Source organism: Ambystoma mexicanum, chromosome 9, assembly GCF_040938575.1.
Source record: "Ambystoma mexicanum isolate Mex_15411 chromosome 9, UKY_AmexF1_1, whole genome shotgun sequence".
Taxonomy (NCBI): Eukaryota; Metazoa; Chordata; class Amphibia; order Caudata; family Ambystomatidae; genus Ambystoma; species Ambystoma mexicanum.
This window is the reverse complement of record NC_090931.1, coordinates 959,123,844-959,145,592: the sequence shown is the minus strand read 5'-3', so window position 1 is coordinate 959,145,592 and position 21,749 is coordinate 959,123,844. Positions and strand designations below refer to the sequence as shown.

The following is a 21,749-nucleotide window of genomic DNA, read 5'->3' as shown; positions in this document are numbered from 1 at the left end:
ATTGGGCTGCTTAGTCGAGCCTGGCCATCCGCCCAATTCCTAGAACAGCAAAATGAACACACGCATCTCCTAAACTAAACCCCTTCGAATTTTTCACCACACGGACTACGGTCACTGAGGGCGTTCCTACCAGAAAGCGCATTGAGGCCACACAAGTGGGGAAAGAGCGCTATATAAATAACCAAATACAATAATAGCATTTCTGATGATTGTATCTGCTTAGATTCACATGGTGTGCATATGGTCCTACATCTAGTGGTAATGCAGAGCATTGCATCTTGTCTTTCAAAAATCGAAAAGAGACGTTGGCATGGGCGTGCCTGTAACACTATCCCTAACATGACGTGTAGTGTACCCAAAATCCAACACACGTCGAGGTCTGTCTGATTGTGTTTATTCTGCCGTGAGGAAGCCTTATGACTATCTTGAGTGAGTACAGATTGAGAGAAAGGAATAAGATGTCTATGTTCCTTCTACTCCGAGCAGGGAGGAAGGGGGGTGCATGTGAATCTAAGCAGTTCCAATCATCGGAAATGATATGACGTTAAGTAATGCATGTCTTCTGATGCTTGTGAATCTGCTTAGAATCACATGCTGTGCATTGACTAGCAAACAGTACCCAGAGATGGTGGTGGGATGTGAGAAGGACCAGTAGTAAAGAGATGTCTTAGTGCCGCTTGTCCCACCTGAGAATCAGTCCTAGAGTGTGTATCTAGGCAGTAGTGTCTTGTAAAGGTGTGTACAGAATGCCACGTTGCTGATTTGCCGAGTCGAGGGGAACATTTGCAATGAATGCTATGGAAGCCCCAACCCCCTTAGTAGAGTGTGCTATAGGCTTGAAGGGCAGATCTCTCATGGCAAGAGTGTAGCACAGTGTGATGCAATTTACAATCCACTTTGAGATTTAGAGACGGGGTGCCCTACTCTACCAGCTGCCACTGAAACGAAAAACTGGTTGGTTTTTCTTAGTGGTTTAGTTTTTTCCAGATAATACATGACTGTCCTCCGCACATCAAGTGTGTGGAGTCTTCTCTCTGCCACGTTAGTGGGGTTCTGGAGGAAGGCGAGTAGTTCCATTGATTGGTTCACATGGAACTTTGAAATGAATTTAGGCGCAAACCGTGGGTGAGTGCACAGAACCACCTTATCCTTGTGAATTGTGAGAAATGGATCTTGAACTGACAGGGCCTGTAGTTCACCAACTCTTCTTTTAGAAGTGAGTGCCTGTGTTACAGCTTTTCTCCACCTGGGAGTCCCAGCAGTGTACCAATACCTCCCCGAAGGGAAATGTTGTAACGCAGCCCAGCCAGGACTCCAGGACAGTTGGAGGTGATGTCCTCGGCCTTGGACCTCTGTTCATCATGTGGGTGCACCGTCCTCAAGCACAGCGGCAGCTCCAGGGAGACCCAGCAGGGTCCCCTACCCTACCTCAAGGGAAATTCTGTAACACAGCCCAGTCAGCGCTCCAGAATGGTCGGGGGGTGATGTCCCTGGCCTTGGGCGGCTGTCTCCCATGTGGTTTGACCGACCCCAAACACAGCCGAGGTTTGAGTGAGCCCCGGCAGGGTCCCCGACCTTTCCCAGAGGGAGAAGCTGTAATGCAGGCCAGCCAGAGCTCCAGGATAGTCATGGGTAATGCCCCTGGCCTTGGTGGGCTGTCTCCATATGGGGCGACCATCCCCAAGTGCATCGGCTATCCCAGGGAGCCCCGGCCGGGTCCCATCCCTTCCCCGAGGCAAATTCTGTAACAGGGCCAAAACAGAGCTCCAGGATTTGTCATGTGTGATGTCCGTGGCCTTGGGTGGCTGTCTCCCACGTGGGTCGACCGTCCCCAAGTGCAGTGGCATTTCCGGCAGGGTCCCCATTCTTCCCTGAAGGGAAAGGCTCTAACGCAGCGCAGCAAGAGCTCCAGGCTGGGCTTAGGGATGGTCGACCCCAATGGGAGACGGGTGCCCAAGGCCAGTGACATCACCCCAACCATCCTGGAGGTCTGGCTGGGACACGTTACAGATTATACCTCCGGGAAGGGAGGGGGGGCACTGCTGGGGCTCCCTGGGACTGCTGCTGCACTTGGGGATGGTCAACCCACATGGGAGATGGGTGCCCTTCCCTCCCCTTTGGGAAATTCTTTAAAGCAGTCCAGCCAGCGCTTCAGGATGGTCGTGGGTGATGTCCCTGGCCTTGGACGGCTGTCTCCTATGTGGTTTGACCATCCCCAAGCCCAGCAGCGGGAGCAGGGAGCCCCGGCAGGGTCCCCGACATTTCCCAGAGGGAGAAGCTGTAACGCAGCCCAGCCAGAGCTCCAGGCTGGGCTTGGAGATGGCCGACCCACATGGGTGACGGGTGCCCAAGGCCTGGTACATCACGCCGACCATCCTTGAGCTCTGGATGGGTTGCGTTACACCATGTCCCTTTGGGAAAGGACAGGGAGCCTGCCGTGGCTCCTTGAAATCGCAGATGGACTTGTGGACCATCAACCCATATGAGGGACTACCACCCAAGGCCAGGGACATCACCCCTGACCATCCTGGAGCTTTGGCTAGGCAGCATTACAGAATTTCCCTCTGTGAATGCACCCACACATGTGAGGTACTGATTTCATCTGGACACCTGTGGGAATGTGGGAAGGTAGGACATGTGTTGTTGGCGGCGTGTTTCAGTAGGTTCCAGGTAGGAAATGTCTGAAAATTGTGTTTTTTTCCATAAATTTGGGACTTTGCCGGGGCTTGTGGGTAATATATTCTGGGGTGATTCACGCAAGTCAGGCCTCTGTGGATTCCCACTGGTGTCTTCTTTTCGGAAATTCATGGGGTTCCCTAATTTCCTTGGTGGCTGCGACACCCCATGCCCAAATCTGTAGGTTGGCTCCAGAAACCCTTTGGGGGAAAGCAGTGGTTGTGCCTTTTCTCTTTGTGCTCAAGTAGGTGCACCCACACATGTGAGGCACTGTTTTCGTCGGGACACCTGTTGGAATGCGGGAAGGTCGGACATGTGTTGTTGGTGGTGTGTTATGGTGGGTTGGCTGAGGGAAATGTCTGAAAATGTCCCCCCCCCCATATTTCGGATTTTGCCAGGGATTGTGGGTAATAAATTCTGGGGCGATTCAAACAAGTCAGGCCTCTGTGGATTCCCACTGGTGTCTTCTTTTCAGAAATTCATGGGGTTCCCAGTTTTCCTTGGTGGCTGCGACACCCCATGCCCAAATCTGTAGGTTGGCTCCAGAAACCCTTTGGTGGATAGCAGTGGTTGTGCCTTTTTCCTTTGCGCCCAGGTAGGTGCAATTGTGAGGTACATTTGCTTCTGCACTTTGGCACACAACCCTTTCGTTTCCCAAATGTGACCTACATTTAGTCGCTGCTTTAGGCACTATACACTTTTGTGACCTGCACAACTCACCTACCCTTCAAAAGGTCTGCCTGTGCGCTTTCAAAAAATGTATGTGTGCCCTTCATCATGACATTTGTTTTCCTTACTTACACATGCTAAGTACGTCTGTTCAGGCTGTAAGCATAAAAAAACCTGTGTACCATGACTCAGTTTTTGTCTTGTGGCATTGCTTGTTTTGTGAAACATTATGAAACGTGTGATTTCCTAACTGGAAGAGTCGGGGGAATGTAGCGGGGCATTGCGTTTTCTCAAAATTCACAGAAATCATTGCCTTACCGGGCCAACCTTGTCCACCACATACCTTTTTTATCTGTCATTTTCCCAATTTTTCCCCAAACTATGGAATTTTTCCCTATATAGTTGCTGCCTGACCTGTGCAAATCACCCCTTCCAAAACTTGGAATTTTGTCTACTTTTCATAAATGTATGATTTTCTGTCTTTCCATTCAGCTTTCCTACCCTCTTCTTCCATTCCGTCCATGCATGTCCTGTTGGGATAAAATAAAGGCCAACATCGTCTACCTCTCACAAAACGGCTGGTAACCATATCAAAATATGTTTTAATGGTTTCCACTCAACGTGTTCTTGAAAGCCTGGAAAATGGTGAATTCAGCACAGCAAACCATTTCTTCCTAGCTCTTACAAGGAAAAAACCACAGGCTTCTTTGTACATCATTTTATTGGCATTTTCTGAAAAAAACAAAAAACAAATGGTCTCCCTTTTTGGTTATTTTCTCTCACCCCCCTACAGCAAACAAGGATTCCTTGGTGACCTTATGACCGCACGCATGTGGGAAGAAAAGGGGCCAAATTTGGCAGAGATATCTCGTGTAACAAAAAGGTTGCAGGGGATTGAATGGCGACATACCGAAATCACCAAAAAAGGCCTTGGCACTGGGGGGAAAAAGCCTTGGCAGTTAAGGTGTTAATCTGGCAATATTTGTATATTTTTTAGTAATTGCCCTAACAGCATCTCTTGAGCAACTTTTAGGTTTGGACACACTTTTGATAAACTGTTTGGATGCAGCATGAATAGTCAACGGAGCAGATTTAATATTTTTGGTCTTCTTTTTGGAGTTTTTTGGCACTAGATTTGCAAGAGGTTTCCCAAAAAAAAAATTGTAAAATCGCCTGTCTTTTTCATTCCTCTATTTTTTCCCCACTATTCATGGGTCCTTGTTGCGTACTTGTTCAGTAATCTCGGTGAAGATTACAGTTTGAATGTTGGTGGCGCTATTGACGGGTTGTGGGGCCAGTTTTAAGGGGGCCTGACCTACATAGTGAGTCTGCTGAGTTACACACAGTTTGCAGTATTAGACTGGGATGGTTTAGAGTGAAGTCAGAACTCTCAATATTTGAGGAAGCATTCACCGTCCGGATTGCAGGTTCACTATTCAAGTTAAAGGTGGGATATGCGGGAAACACCTGGTATCTTAGTAGCAAAGCAACATTTCTATGTATCCAGACCGATTGATTTCAGCAAAAGAGCATAATGCATTTTTCATCAAATAAAACCATCCAACATACCTTGTCGATATGCTGTAGGGTCACGCTTGCCATTCGGTCTAGAAGTGGAATGCACAAGCAGTTTGTCCTGGTGAGAAACAATGAAATGTCCACCACATTCGTCCATGAAATTTGGTCGATTAGCCGTTGAAAAGTTACCAGGGTTTCTTTCAGGAGTATTTCTTCGAGCCAATCTCCAGATACGTACTTCAGTTCTTCTAAGAGCAGGTCTATGTTGTCCATTTTTTTAACCCTGTCATGAGCACAACTGTTCAGTTGTTGTAGAAGCTTGCCATACTCACCAATTGTGCTATGCCTCAGGGGATGATGGTTTCGAACCCATTTGATGATCGCTGTGGCAACAGAGTTCAAGTCACTTAGGCTGCTCTGCGGCAAAACTGCATGAACATTGGAAATCACTGCTTCATCCACGCGTGAAGAAGGCAGCATTGAAAGGACTCGAACAAGCATTGAGACATCACTGGGAACACAACTTACGCGCAGATACCTAGGAACAAAACACATTGTCAATTGGCATACTAGTACATTTATACAACTAAATTACGACTATATTCCCAAAAGATTTGCCAAAAACAAAATGTATGGACTAAGCATACATTGAGGGTAGAATACATTGAGTATGTTGCAGCATATATTTCGCAAAGAAACCCTGGTGCCTACAGTACTTCTAAAAGCATGATACCAACTCATTATTGCCTTAAAATTCACAAAAATTTGGGGCGCCCCTCTGCTGAGAACGAACAGGGACAAATAACCGGTTAGATGGAAAGGTTCCCACTGGAGAGGGTCTACAACCACGTTTTAATCCACTGTTCCTTTCGCAGAGGAGAAATATCCATTTGCCCATCAGTCTGGTCCCACCCAAAGTCTGGGCAGTCCAGCACAAAACTGCTAGTCAACTCTCCTCTGAACAAGAGAATGTCTACCACCACCAACTGCGTCCATGACATTACACTATCACTAGGATGCTTTTCAACCATTTGGTCACTGCAATGTTATTCCAGTTCAGCTGATACGAGCACCAATACAAACATTTAAATGCACACACTAACATTTACCTGGTTAATGCCTTTCTCAGGTGAGTGTACAGCTCTGGGTTCTGACAGTGTAACAGCACCAAAGATTGGGTTATCCTGGCAAGCTCAATAGGTCGGTAAGAATCCAAGTGCTTAAGAAGAACTACAGCAATTCTAAAGGGAAAACAAAAATAAATATCAGTTTTATTATTGTGTTCATCTGATGGGCGAGCTTATTCAAATTACCCTTTACCACTTTACATTCTAAACATTACAATAAGCCTGCGCTCGCTAACAGTTACAGCAGAAAACTGAATGCATGGGTCTTTTATTTTAATTTTATTTACAGTGTTCTTCGGCGTGAATGAAGCCCTAGGACAAGAGTCTGCAACTTTTGGCTATCCAGATGTTTTGGTCTACAACTCCCATCAGCCCTAGCCAGCATGGTCAGAGGGGAGGGATCATGCGAGTTGCTGTCCAAAACCATTGGAGAGCCACAGGTTGCAGACCCTTGCTATAGAATATTCCTCCTCTACCCACTTATTACAGATTGTGCTGAGAAAAGTGTGCAGATTGTAAGACTTTTGGCAATTTAATAATTAGCTTGTTACAGGAAAGAGATTTTCCTGGTCATCCAGGTTTTATCAATACACTAAATTTAATGTCATCACTGTGGCCTGCCTCTAACTGCATTGAGCTGGAGTCGGAAAGTCAGTAAAGCAATTTCAAAAGATTAATTAAAGAATATTTCCATTAATCACAGACAGACAACGACAGAAGAGTGTGCAGAAGCACAGTGAAAAAATGCCAATATTCCAAAAAACGCATTAGGGGAACAGTTCTGCCTTTGCTAAAGGAAGATGCTACGGTCACTCATGCCTCCTCCCATGTCTCTGGAAGAGTGTTAGGACACTCACCCGGGATCGGGAACGGCCGTGTCCTCGTGGGCGGGGTGATGCCTGGCGGCTGTACCCGCGGTTTCGCCTTGGTCGTGGGTGCATTCTCCGAGCTCATTGCTCATTTGGGGTGCGTGCCCGCTTCGGGCGAGTTGGGGTGCATGTGTGCATACGTGGAAGCGGCAGGGAACGGGCTTGTGGTTCAAGCCTCGTTTCCACGGATACTGTGATTCCGCGCATGCGCCGACTCGGATTGCGGGTGAAGCCTCGCTTCCGTGCCGAATCACTATAAAGGAGCTTCCGGATCTGTACTCGCCGCGTCTCAACGCGGTTTGGTCCAGACCTCCCGCTCGCTACTGGATTTCCTTATCCTTCCTTGGTCTCTCCTCTTGCTTCCCTTGTTCCCTTCCAGTTTGCCCGGCCTTCCCTTGCCCTGGTGGGTTGGTTCCTTGGTTGGGGGTCTTCTCCCCTGGGTTGGGTTTTTGTCCGGTCCTGGCCTGGTACCGGCACGCAAGCCTACAGGAAACACAGGTACGCAGCGTCCTAGGGACGCACATCTTGACAGATTGAGACGCCTAAGCTCCGATTCAGACCCAGAGATGGAGGAAACCTCTGATCTGAGAGACGAAATCAGGTCTTTAAGGGCTGAAATGACAGCACTTCGTTTAGAAAACGAGACTCTACGTCAGATGGTGGTGCATAGGACTAGCACCACAACCCAGGCTGATTCTGCCATGGCACAGACGACACCCATGAAGTTTGACGGGGATCCTAGAAGAGTGGCCGAATTTTGTAACCACTGCAGGATCTATTTTTTGTTCCGGGCTTCCCATTTTACAGACGAGAAGGCGAAGATTGGGTATATTCTAGGGAATCTAACCGGAAATGTGCTTGCATGGGCAGCTCCTTTGGTGTCCGCAAACAGTCCAATACTGGGTGATTTTGCCGCCTTCGAGAAAGCGTTTCTGGAAGTATTCCAGTCACCTAACTTGGCCGCCACAGCACAAAACCAATTGATGGATCTAAAGCAGGGTTCAAGTGATCTGATCTCATACATTGGTCGGTTCCGTCAATTGGCGGCGGATTCTCAATGGCCAGAAGTAACATAGAAGACGCTTTTTCGGCGAGGTCTGAGAGAGGAGTACAAAGACGAACTTCTTCATATACCAGAACCGGATACTTTACAGGTACTTCAGGAACAGGTTCTTCGAATCGATCACCGTTTGGCTGAGCGGAAGGGGGAAAGATGTCGGTTGGAGAGGCCGTACTCCAGGTCTTTTCCATCACCTGCTGGTGCTTCAAGTACAGCAGAAACGGGTCCGGAACCCATGCAATTGGGGGCACTCAGAGGACCTTTGTCCGCGATAGAGAGGAAACGTCGAAGGGACTTGAACTTGTGCCTGTATTGCGGTGCCTCCGGGCACTATTTGGGTACTTGTCAGTTACGACCACTCAGGAAGTCGGAAAACGAATAGGCCCGTCAGGTATAAGGAAGGCAATGACAGGCCTACCGTTCAAACCAGCCCTTCCGGATACCGATGGGTTCTTACTGCCCATGTCTCCCGCAGCCCTTTTGGTACTCCGAATTAAGGTACTGTGGCAGGATAAGTCAACTGAAGTCATGGGTCTTCTAGATTGTGGTGCATCTGGCAACTATATCGATGTTAAGTTCGTCAAGAAGAACCAGATCCCTCTACTTAAGAAGAAGCAAGCTACACCGATTGAGGTCATTGATGGTACACCTTTGTCTTTTGGTCCCATTCAACATCACACCGGAGTTCTGCAGTTGTGGATCAATGAACATCTGGAAAACATATCTTTGGATGTGATTAAGTCACCATCTTATCCGATCGTGTTGGGTTTACCCTGGTTGTTGTACCACAACCCTAAAGTTAATTGGGTAACCCGTACATTGACATTTAATTCGGATCGTTGTTTACTGGATTGTTCCTCCGCAAGGTTATCTGTTGGGATATCTACAATTGCCACGCAGACAGAGGTGAATGGAACATCTTGTATATGCCAGTTGTCTACCATACCTTCTGAATATGCGGATTACTCCTCTGTGTTTTCGGAACCTAGGGACATTCCCCTGCCTCCTCATAGAAGTTTTGATTGTGCCATAGATCTGTTGCCAGATTCTGTGATTCCACATGGACGAGTGTACTCCTTATCCCCACAAGAAAGAACAGCCTTACAAGAATATCTAAACGACTGCCTTCAGAAACAGTATATCACCCCTTCCAAGTCTCCTGCGGGATTTCCGCTGTTTTTCATCAAGAAAAAGGAGGGTACGTTACGTCCCTGTGTGGACTATCGGCAGTTAAACGAACTTACTCGGAAGGACAGATATCCATTGCCTCTAATACGTGATATCCTGGAATCCTTGCACTCTGCCTGTATATTTACTAAGTTGGATTTAAGAGGGGCATATCATCTGGTACGAATCAAGACTGGTGACGAGTGGAAAACGGCTTTTAAGACACCCTTAGGGCACTATGAATATCGTGTAATGCCTTTCGGACTATGCAATGCCCCAGCCGTTTTCCAGCGTTTAATGGATGAAATATTTTCGGAATATCTGTGTGGGTATACCTAGATGATATACTGATTTTCTCAAAGAATGAGAAGGAACACATCATACATGTCAAAGAAGTTCTCAACCGTTTACGTCAGAACCACTTATACGCCAAGACTGAGAAATGTCTCTTCAATCAAGACAAGATTGAGTTTCTTGGGTACGTGATTTGCCGTTCTGGCATACAGATGGACCCAACTAAGTCACGGGCAATTCAAGAATGGAAACGACCTAACGATGTGAAGGCCCTTCAGCGATTCCTTGGATTCGCCAATTTCTATAGGCGCTTTATACCAGGTTTTTCCAATCTCACAGCACCTTTAACCAGTTTAACCAGAAGTAAGACGTTGTTTGTGTGGAATGAGGAAGCTACTAATGCGTTCGAACGTCTCAAGGACGCCTTCAGCACCTCTCCCATCCTACACCATCCCGACCAGAGTAGACCATTCATTGTGGAAGCAGATGCGTCGAATTTCGCCGTTGGATCAGTTTTGCTACAGAAGGACCCGCAGTCAGATGTTGAATTCCCAGTGGCTTATTTTTCCCAAAAACTAACGTCGAGCGAACGAAATTATGCCGTGATCGAGAAAGAACTTCTAGCCATCAAAATGGCTTTTGAAGAATGGCGCCATCATCTTTTGGGAGGCCAATTTCCTGTTGAGGTCCGTACCGACCATAGAAATCTACAGTACCTACGATCTCTTCAATGTCGCACTTCCCGCCAGGCCCGTTGGGCGTTTTTCTTTTCTCATTATGATTTCACTATCACTTACATACCTAATGCTCGGAATCTGAAAGCAGACGCGTTGTCTCGCTCCTTGGAAGACATCAAGCAAGACAGCCAGAACCAGTTATTGGTAGCCCCAGAACATTTCTTGTTTTCTGTGTCTCATTGCCTGGATACGTTCTTACAGGAAACATTGGCAGACCCTTACAGAACGGAACTATTGAAATTGCCCCAAGTTAGCGAGAACGAGGGGTTGCTCTTCTTTAGTGGGAAATTGTATGCACCCACCGACTCTCTTCGGATTGCCATTTTGCAAGCATTTCACGATTCGAAGATTGGGGGCCATCGGGGCATACGTGCTACACAAGAACTTGTCGCCCGACAGTTTTGGTGGCCAGGATTGGCCAAACAAGTTAAACAATACGTGGAATGCTGTCCAGTATGTGCACAAGTAAAGATATCAAGAAGGAAACCACTCGGTCTACTCCAACCCATCGAGACACCGCCCTATCCTTGGCACACCATAGCTACTGATTTCATAGTGGAACTACCACCTTCCGAGGGCTTCACATGCATTATGGTAGTAGTTGACTGTTTTTCCAAGATGGCTCATTTTATCCCCTTTGTTAAAGTTCCCTCTGCGAGTTCCATGGCCCGAGCATTTCTGCACAACATTTACCGGTTACATGGACTACCTGATAAGATCATCTCGGACCGTGGTTCCCAGTTCATATCATCCTTTTGGAAACAACTGTGTCGTCACCTGGGCATACATCGAGCACTTAGTTCCGGCTATCATCCACAGTCCAACGGACAGACGGAGAGGACCAATCAGACGTTGGAACAGTATCTGCGCTGTTTCTCCAACGCCTCTCAGACCAACTGGGCATTGCAACTGGACTTTGCTGAGGTAGCTTACAACAACTCGATCCATTCTGCAACAGGATTAAGCCCCTTTCTTTGTACCTATGGACTCAGTCCTAGACTTTTTCCGTTTGTTCCTGTACGACCAAGCACGGTTCCCTCTGCTGATCAGCTGATTCAAGAGATCCGAAATCTGCATGCCCAGGCGACTGGTACCCTGGTTAAGGCACGTGAGGACATGAAGGTCCAGGCAGATAGGAGGCGTACCCCGGAACCTATATTCAGGGTTGGTGGGAAGGTGTGGCTTTCTTCCAAGAACTTACCTGTTCGCAACTTACCTACGAAACTTGCTCCCCGTTTCCTAGGACCCTTCCGGATTACTAGACGGATTTCCCCGGTGGCATTCAAACTAGATCTACCCCCATCCTGGCGGGTGCATCCCGTGTTTCATGTCTCCTTGTTTAAGCCTTACCTGGAGGACCCCTATGGGCGCTCGGGCTCTCGTCCTGCGGCCATTGAGGTGCAGGGTGTTCCTGAATATGAGGTCCGGGAAATCTGTGATTCTCGTTTCCATCGGGGTCAATTGCAGTTCCTGGTGGATTGGGAGGGGTATTCGGCTTGTGACCGCACTTGGGAACCTGTTGGGAATGTCCATGCTCCCCGTTTGGTGCGTGAGTTCTATTTACGCCATCCTTGTAGACCGGGGGCCCCGTGTCTTTCTGGGAGGGGTGTATAAAGGAGGGTAAGTCCCAATTTTTTGGTGAAGGGGGATTGAGCTGAAAACGGGACTTGGTTCTTGCAGAGAAAACAAAGGAACACAAGCTCAATTACCCCTCTTTTTGTCCGCCTCGCAGAAGGGCAGGGACAGAGGGATTTTTGGATAGATATATTTCTTGTCTATCTAAGAGTCGCATAAAAATATTTCATTATTCAGAGGGTAGTCACAGTAAAAAACACATATTTTAATAGTATAATTTATACACTTTTGTAAGTGGTTGGTGCTTTCCACAAGGCACCTCCAGACTTAGAAAACAATACATACAACTAAAAAGTCCAAACTAACACACACATATTCTGCTTGTGGTGTCTAGGTTAGTAGAGTGACAATTCTAATGATGCACTTTGTCAATTTTAATTGTTGACTTTCGAAAAATGGGGAAACTAAGACATTAAATGTACAGCATGCAATTTTAAACGCTGCAAAAAACCACAGTTGTTTCAGTGTTAGGATGTCTACATATGTTTCGGCACATAATATGCATCAACACCATCCCTGGTGTTCTGCTATTTTAGTTGTGGCCCTCTTCAGGACAGAATGTTGTTTTTCAGAATGACAAAAGTTCAGAAAAACCCCAGGTATTCACGTTGTTTTTCAGTGCTTTGTATGCTTTTGTGGTCGGACTTAAGATTATTATTTTTGTTCTAGGCAAGCGTCGGATTCGCTGTCATGCCCTAGATGTCATCATAAAGTTGGTTGCCTATATCTTATTTGGGCTTAGTGGTTGGTCCTTACGTCGAAGTAATTCAGACTTTCGAGCCTGAAGGTTTCGTCAGAGGATATGATTTGGTTTGGCGCTAGTTGTTTTTGCAGAGATGCATATCCCCTGCATGTGGGTTCCCAGGGGTACCAACTGGTACCTCTGCGTCGAAACTGAGAGGAGCTGCACTACGATACGTAAAGATCGTCTCATCGAATCAAATAGAAGGTTCTGTTAAACAGGAAAAGAAGGTACCCCTGGGAACCCACATGCAGGGGATATGCATCTCTGCAAAAACAACTAGCGCCAAACCAAATCATATCCTCTGACGAAACCTTCAGGCTCGAAAGTCTGAATTACTTCGACGTAAGGACCAACCACTAAGCCCAAATAAGATATAGGCAACCAACTTTATGATGACATCTAGGGCATGACAGCGAATCCGACGCTTGCCTAGAACAAAAATAATAATCTTAAGTCCGACCACAAAAGCATACAAAGCACTGAAAAACAACGTGAATACCTGGGGTTTTTCTGAACTTTTGTCATTCTGAAAAACAACATTCTGTCCTGAAGAGGGCCACAACTAAAATAGCAGAACACCAGGGATGGTGTTGATGCATATTATGTGCCGAAACATATGTAGACATCCTAACACTGAAACAACTGTGTTTTTTTGCAGCGTTTAAAATTGCATGCTGTACATTTAATGTCTTAGTTTCCCCATTTTTCGAAAGTCAACAATTAAAATTGACAAAGTGCATCATTAGAATTGTCACTCTACTAACCTAGACACCACAAGCAGAATATGTGTGTGTTAGTTTGGACTTTTTAGTTGTATGTATTGTTTTCTAAGTCTGGAGGTGCTTTGTGGAAAGCACCAACCACTTACAAAAGTGTATAAATTATACTATTAAAATATGTGTTTTTTACTGTGACTACCCTCTGAATAATGAAATATTTTTATGCGACTCTTAGATAGACAAGAAATATATCTATCCAAAAATCCCTCTGTCCCTGCCCTTCTGCGAGGCGGACAAAAAGAGGGGTAATTGAGCTTGTGTTCCTTTGTTTTCTCTTTCTGGGAGGGGGCATGGTGTTAGGACACTTACCCGGGATCGGGAACGGCCGTGTCCTCGTGGGCGGGGTGATGCCTGGCGGCTGTACCCGCGGTTTCGCCTTGGTCGTGGGCGCATTCTCCGAGCTCATCGCTCATTTGGGGTGCGTGCCCGCTTCGGGCGAGTTGGGGTGCATGCGTGCATACGCGGAAGCGGCAGGGAACGGGCTTGTGGTTCAAGCCTCGTTTCCACGGATACCGTGATTCCGCGCATGCGCCGACTCGGATTGCGGGTCAAGCCTCGCTTCCGTGCCGAATCACTATAAAGGAGCTTCCGGATCTGTACTCGCCGCGTCTCAACGCGGTTTGGTCCAGACCTCCCGCTCGCTACTGGATTTCCTTATCCTTCCTTGGTCTCTCCGCTTGCTTCCCTTGTTCCCTTCCAGTTTGCCCGGCCTTCCCTTGCCCTGGTGGGTTGGTTCCTTGGTTGGGGGTCTGCTCCCCTGGGTTGGGTTTTTGTCCGGTCCTGGCCTGGTACCTCCGGTCCCTTCCTTTTTCCTCCTTACCACCTTATCCCTCTCCTGCCTGACCACCTTCCTTGCCTGAATACTCCTCTGACTTGTGCTGGGTGCCAGTGCCTTCGGTGCCTTGTTCGGTCCCTTTTGCCGTCTGCCATTGCTGCCATACTACAGTCCCGGCTGGCTTCTCTCAACATCTTCAAGAAGGTTTCTGCAGAATCATAGCAACGCACTCAAGCTCGCTGTCTACATCTACCGGCCTTCCCTGTTCAGTGCTCGCACTGTTCTGGCACCACGTAAATCCAGGGAAGTGTCCTTCCGTGGCGTCAGGAATCGGACCCATTTTCAATCCTGCAATCAGGACGGGACCTGGGCCGGTTCTTGGCGTTACCCTCTCATCTTTCGTTCTACAAGCAACGTCCTGGCGACCCCGGCACGCAAGCCTACAGGAAACACAGGTACGCAGCGTCCTAGGGACGCACATCTTGACAAAGAGAGATACGGGTGGTGGCCTCCATTGCCAGTCCATGATGGGGCATGGGCTGGCAATGGTGGAGCACAGTCTGGTGAGGGTCGACCACAGCTGACGTGGTTCAACAATGGTCTGGCGATGGTCAATGAGGAACCTACTGTGGCCATCCTTGATTTGGTCATGGTCGAACAAACTCTGGCAATGGTCAACTGTGGTAGGTGTGAATCAGCCAGAGTACAAGCCAAATGCCTGTTCTTAAAAAACCGAGGCCAATACGATGAATACCAAATGCCTGAACCTAAAATGGCTACAAATTTAGACATGAATCAAAGCAGTGAACGTACCTTAATTCAGTAGGGCTCTGTAGCAGAGAGCAAAACAGTGCAAAATAGCACAAAATGTTGCACCATGCATTGCTGTCTTTGCATTGCTGCAATTTGGATTGGTGCACAGATTTTTACACATGGATGGCCCAAAAGTGTCGTCAAATGTGCACTGTTCCTCTCAATTCACTACATGCCGATTGCAAAAATGCCACCCACACCAAACATCAACAAATACACGTGTAGCTGGCATTGCAGACACAGACAAGTGCAGAAAATAGTGGTAGCATCCCAGGTTTTGGAACAGGGCTTACGGCAACTATGCTAACCACATCGAGATGTCAAAAACTAAAGGAAACATTTACGGACATGGGATTATAAATACTGGTGGATGAAGTGTGTTAGGTCCGGCACAGGAGACTGACAACTGCCAATTTTTCAAATTCCCCTGCTTTTATTAAAGTTAAGAAAACTGCCTCACACAGCCATACTTCTAAGATAGAGATTCTCTAATCAAGAAAATAACAAAAAGGTGCTTGTCAGGACATCTTACATAAATCAACCTCATCCTCCATCCAAACATGTGCTATCTTGCTGGCTGTTCCTACCATTAACAAAGGCGTTCTTACTCCCCTTTCTTGGCTTCTGCTGGTTGGTGCGTGACCCCTCCCAAAAAACGTCTCTCAAATTCTGTTCTCCTGGGTGCTCAGAACTTAACCGGCTCGTAAAGTTAAAAAAATAAAGTTAAAGTGTCTTTCGATTTCTCTCCTGGGTTTCAGGCATAGGTCTAATCCTCAACAAAGCTCCTTGAGTTTCTACACCAAAGGGAATTCCTGACCCCTCATAGTAAAGCCTTGTTCAAGATGAGAAGTTTGTTCGTCCAATGTACAATTTGACTCAGCAGATCCTTCAATTTAGGTTTACCCCTTTGGGGTTTTCATTACTCTCTGGTCCCTGGCGACCTTTTGCGGGATATTGTATTCCAGTTCTCCCCCTATGAGCGTTTCCCTCGCTCTCTGGTAGCTGATTACCTCTCAAACGTTATTGGTTTCAGGTTCATCCCTGCTATCTGGTAACCATTTGTGGGTTGTTGGGTATGGGCTAGACAACGCTGAGCGTTTGTCTTGGTTTCTGGTCACCCCGTACAGGCCCTAGGATACTTTATCCATTTTCTTGTTATTCTTACTCCTTTTTGGAGTGTTTCAGAGCTTGGCCGCCGCCCTCCCGCCCATCCACGTGTCCTGAATTCCTGTTTGTCCATGATGCTCTTCTGCAGGGGAGGCAATCACTGCTGTAACATAGGAACCGTGCCTCTTGGGTCATCCGTTCCCTAGTTGTGGTCCTTCGTCCGTGCGCTGTCATTCAGGCAGACTGGTATGTTGCGTCGGTGGCAGTTGGATCTCTCAGTGTCCGAGACCTTGCAGTCTGGGACTTTTGGCCTCCCTGGGCTTGGCAGTGTTCCACAGAAGCTCTACCCATCTTATTTGCGACGTGTTCCTGCCTCCAGGATGTCCGGGCTCTATGTTGCAGCTCAGGCTTCCGCAGAACGTGGTGTTGATCGGGCTTGCTCTTTCCCTGTGCCTGGTTGGCTCCACAGTGGCTCCTTCTCTCCAGGTAAGGATCTTTTCCCTGTTACATATCTCTCTGTAATGAGAGACGATGCCACTAGTTCCGAGTTTCATCAACAGGGAGGGGTCATCAGCCGCCACTAGTTCCGAGTTTCATCAACAGGGAGGGGTCATCAGCCACACCAGACACATTTAAAGGCCCCTTTACTTTAACATTGTGATCAGGAGAGAAGGGTCACCTTCCCTGGATTCATCATGGAAGATGCCTCACGGAGCAGTTGAGTATGACAGTAACGTGGAGATGAAATGCATGCTTGCTTAGCGGCATTATGTCGGAAGTGACGTCATGGGCCCTTTCTGATTACACTTATGGATGCTCGGACTTGTTGGCATTGGCAGTGCAGCAAAAAAAGTGAAAACCCAAGATGGCCTTGTGGTGTCACCTATGGTAAGGGGCCACCTGGCAGGAAGGGAAACGAGATGGACTGTGAATTCCTGCATATGACACCAACGTGCATTAATTATGTAACCCCATAACAGCATTAATAGGTGAATGAGAAAAAGAAACAGAATGACACTGTATGGGTCTCAGGACAGAGCTGCGTGTTGCAGACTATCTGCAGATTCATGAAGCTACGTTTTCAGAAGTTCATCTTCACAAATCTGTCGCCTCGCTTTCTCGACCGTACCTGAATGGGAGTGGTCATATCCCCTATTATTGCTCTTGCTTCCCCCTTCATTTCAACACTACCTATCACCCTTGTTTGCTTTCTCCACTGTTGGCGTAGGTATTCCCCATTAACCGTAACTGCATTTTTGGGAACAGAAAACATCATTCATTAACATGTCGACAGTCATCCCATCAGTAAACACATGCAAATATCCACAGGCGCTGACCTGCATGTAGATGGCGATACCAATGTGCTATCTACTAAGACAGTGCCAGAGGAATTGCAGATACCAACCATGGCCATGCAGGAGCATGCGCCTGAGTGTCATTAACATCCTTCTGTGTCATAGATGAGAGCCACTGGGAAAGGGACTGTTGATATTGATGAGGTGCAACAACAAACACCAGTAGTAAGGAACAAAGTATCGCACGGAGGACAATTAATTGTAGGCAAAGAACACGACTGCAAAGAAAGCCAAACGTATTGTACATGAGTTCAGTCTGTGTATTGCGGGTGAGCTGAGAGGGGGCTGTGAAAATGTGCAAGGCTAAGCAGTCCGGGGATAGACTGTCGGGCGCATTGGAGAAACATGTACACATGTATTTAGTGCACTTGAGGGATCCCAGGTGCAGGAATACAGCCACCACAGCTGCTGCTGAGAGTAATAATCAGTACTTTCAGGCACTAAGCAATCTCTTTCAATTACCAGAGAAGGAGTATTACAATGCAAGCATGAGTGTGTCAGGTGATGCTAGCTCATCCACTGAAGGTGGACAAGCAGACCATGCTCAGCCTGGTCCCAGTGCAGTGTGGTAGGCACTACGAGGGACAAGAACAGGTTGGTGTTCTGTCATCACTGCCAGCATGCCCTGTGAGTAAAATTACCACTTACGGATCAGTAGGCTAAGAGGGGACGGTTTGGGCAAATGTGTCTGTGCCCAGGGCACCGAAAAGCCATAAGATTGCCATATTCATCCTGCGTTGCTATGTTACTACAATGTTTTGGGAACCTGACAAATAGGGCAAACATGTTTGAGCTGGAGAGGAAGACATAGATCTCATAGAAAATGCTTATTTAACAGAAAAAGTTGCAGTCCTATAGGCAAACCGAGACAATGAATGAGCAAAAAACAGAATGGGTAGTCAAACTTAACACGGAAGGGGGAGGGACAGAAGATTTTGAATGCCTCAGAAATTAGTAGCATTGCTCTCTGAAACCTTCCCTTTCAGAGAATCGTTTTTCAGCCTGCTATGGCATAGGTCACATAAAAATCAGGCTTGCCTGAGGGCACAGACCAGCCTAAAACTGGTAAATCGCATCCCTTCTATATGAGACCGCAAGCAGCCATAGGCATGTTTCAGCCTCATCACATACCATCAGGCTTGGGACCCATGTCTGGGCATAACCGTCCCTCTTGGGGTGACCATCACAACGCAGAAGCGAGATGGCCTATATATTTTGAATAAATCAAAAGCCTCTGGAGGCTTCTTTTGTGCGACAGGGAGATGGTTTGGATTGTTACCAGGGCTAGTCTTACTGAAGGTGACTGGACATTGCAATCAAGAGAATGTCATATCTCTTAAGCCACACTATGCTCGAGGTGAACCATATTTCTACACATGCATAACTTCCATGGGTGTCAGAGTAAAATGCAAAATCAATGGCAAGCAAGCATGACCATAGACACAAAGAAAACCAAGCCTGTTCATGAGTATCATTAAGGATCACTCGGGCCCTCATGGGGGTTCTATGTTCTTACAGCTGCAGGTATTTTTTCGCTGCGTTTTTTGCCAAAAGGTTTCAGCCGAAAAAACTCAGACTTTTCCATATATTTGGGGGGCACTCGCAAACCCCCTTCACTATTATCTAGTCCCTATTCCCCCCACCCCTGCCCTTTACAGCCCCTTACCTCCCACCCCGATATTTTGTGATGGGTTTTTTCGGCCAAAAACTCAGCGAAAAAATAACTGGCAATGTAACGTCGCACCCTCATGGGTTTATCTGTGGTAGGTCATTCTGGTGCAATTATTCCACACTTAAGACCTCACACCTCTGTCATTGTGAGTTGTTTGTGTGGTAGTTTTCTCTGGAAAAACTACAAAGAAGTCATACCTGCCCTCTACAGATCCATGCACATTAGCAAAAGGTGATGCACTCCCGAAAAAGTGAACCTTGTAGACTAACGTATCTTTTCTCTCAGTCTTTGATAAGGAATCAGGAACATATTTGGCCAGCAGGACAGAGGATAGTCCCTATTTCTTTTGAAATATGTGGCACACACATGCCGGCCATGTGAATTCCCCACTAGCTGTCACAGCTTTAACTTGCTACTCTCATGGGACATGAGTGTTCAAATGTAGTACATGTGTGGCACGTGTGAGAGATTGCTCATTAATAACCACAAATGGCACAAAGTTCCACATGTAATGTGCTGAGGCTGCCTTCTTTGGGACCAGGGTCACATGTGTATGCTGTTTACATTTTAAAAGCATTAACTTGGGGTGGAAGTGACATGGCATGCTGAAGTAATTTGCTGGGAAAGTAGATCCGAGTGTGTTGATGGACAAGAGGAAACGTGCATGTTTTGCACCATGAAATCACCTGCGAGCTGTTCACGTGTCCCACAATTACAGATGTCCCTGTGATGGACCAAGAGCTTAACTCAATTACACAAAGCTTCCTGTTTGTATCTGATAAACTCTTTCAAAGTTGTATTCTTCAATTCCAGGTCGATTCATTTACATCTGGCAACACATGAACAAAGTACTTGCTTAATACATTTCAGCGTATATCCCCCACCCACCCATTTTAAGGAGCATATTATAACTGTAAAACAACCATATTAAGTAAAATTACTAGGCTGAAACCAAAACTGTAACCACATATTACTACAACCTTTTGGTTGAATATTCTTACATGGATTTAGTTACTTCATTCTTCTTCAACATTGCTCGAACACCCTGTTAGTTGAAGCGACATTTGCCACTTTCAACCTCAAACAGCAAACCACCATTGCATAGTATCTCAAACGCTAGCGCAGTGTTGACGTCATATGCTCTCTACCCTTGTATGACTACAAAGACAAGGAAACGAAAGAGGCAGGAAAAAAACGAGCTTGCTATAAATCACAGCGAATCTATGATCTTCTGGAACTTCATCGTTTTATCTTTGAAACATACGGCTACATTGTTTCTGTGAAATTAAACACTGATGTCCTTCTCAAGCCCTGACCTCCCATTATATTTCCACATTTTTAAAGTATCGGTACACACGTTTGGTAGGAAAAATGTATTTTTGGCAACTTTACCTGCATATTCTATGGACCGCCAAACATTTTTGCTTTTGTATGTAACCCTGTCTTGACTTTTGCTCATTTTGTTATGGGGCAACTGAGTCCTTCAAACTATCAGTACTGGTAAACTATGTTTCCCTTTTTGTTGTCTTTTTTCCTATTAACCTTTTTGTAACTTTTTAAGTGCACGTAGCATCACACAGTGCAGTGGAGTGGGGATACTTTTGTATCACCCTAGTCTTTTACACTTGGAATTTTTGCTTACTTTTATATGTGCCTAAAGGCAGCAATTACATTTTGACAATGTCTGTTAGTTCTAGTGTGCGCATTCGTGTTTACCACATATGGCTAATAAACGTGACTAGAAGCCTAAAATGGCTGTGCCACGAGATATTTGCTTGTTCTTTGGCCATATTGTTGTTTGGCCTTCTTTCTGCCTTGCTAGGTCAGGAAATCTTATATAAGGTAATGCACTTGCCCGGCAAAGCTGCCGCTTTCACAAGCTTGGTGTGTGCTTGGCCCAGGAAGGAGGTGGGACTTGCCCCATTCCACATCCGTGGTGCATGAGAGTCTAGGTCTGTAGCATGAGTGAAACCCAAAGTGGTCGCTGATTGGACCACTGTTGGCTGTTAAAATGGTGCAGATCCTTACCATTGGTGTGCTTAGACTTGCTTCCAGCCAGGATTTCAGATAAGAGGACTCCTGCAGCCGTTTCTTCAGATTAGCATTGGAGCCAAGTATCCTGTGTATAAGAGAAGCCAACTGAAGATCTGTGGACGACTCCCGAAAAGGCCCAGCATCCCTTCCTGCGTTTGGCTAGTTGAATCCTTACTGGACTACCTGATCTTCAAAGGCCCCGAGAGGTGCTTCAACTCTGACTGTTGGATCAACCAGTCTCGATGCGATCGAGGATCCAGTCATCCCGATTCTTCAGAAGTGTCCATCGACCACCTGGTGGACTGACCAGCTCTCCAGTGGGCAACCTCGCTAGAACCGTCACTGTTCCGCACTTTCCGTCTGAACTTTGGTAATCGCCAGCTTGCGGTGCAAGTCGCCTTGCTGCTGATTTTCAGCCTCCCAGCTTCAAGGGATCCTGCTTTGGAAGGTCTTCCACAACTGCAACAGTAAGGACGCCTGTCGTCTGTGTGCGGTGGCCCGTCGCTGGAACTCGCCTTCCCCGTGTCCTGAGGAGGTCCGCATCTGTGCCTTCTGCATTTCTTCCTCGCCAAGGGTTGCACTCTGCTCCTACAACCGACCGCATGAATCCTTACACCTGCAGCTCCTGGGCACCTCTTACTGGAACCAGCGGCGGTAACACCTACCTGCAGGGACCCCCAGACAGCCCATTTCATCACCTTGGAAAAGTCAGGGGGG

At 46.9% G+C, this 21,749-nt stretch overlaps 1 protein-coding gene across 3 annotated transcripts in view; it reads right to left on the bottom strand.

The window, feature by feature from the left end:
• Positions 1-21,749, bottom strand: part of FASTKD1 (FAST kinase domains 1) — a 677,639-nt gene that overhangs the window by 217,085 nt on the left and 438,805 nt on the right. For all 3 annotated transcript variants that reach the window (XM_069616163.1, XM_069616165.1, XM_069616164.1), the window contains 2 exons: positions 5,973-6,104; positions 4,915-5,401 (listed from right to left, as the gene is read on the bottom strand). In XM_069616163.1, the coding sequence (XP_069472264.1) occupies positions 4,915-5,401; positions 5,973-6,104 (619 nt within the window). The remainder of the gene's footprint in view (positions 1-4,914; positions 5,402-5,972; positions 6,105-21,749) is intronic.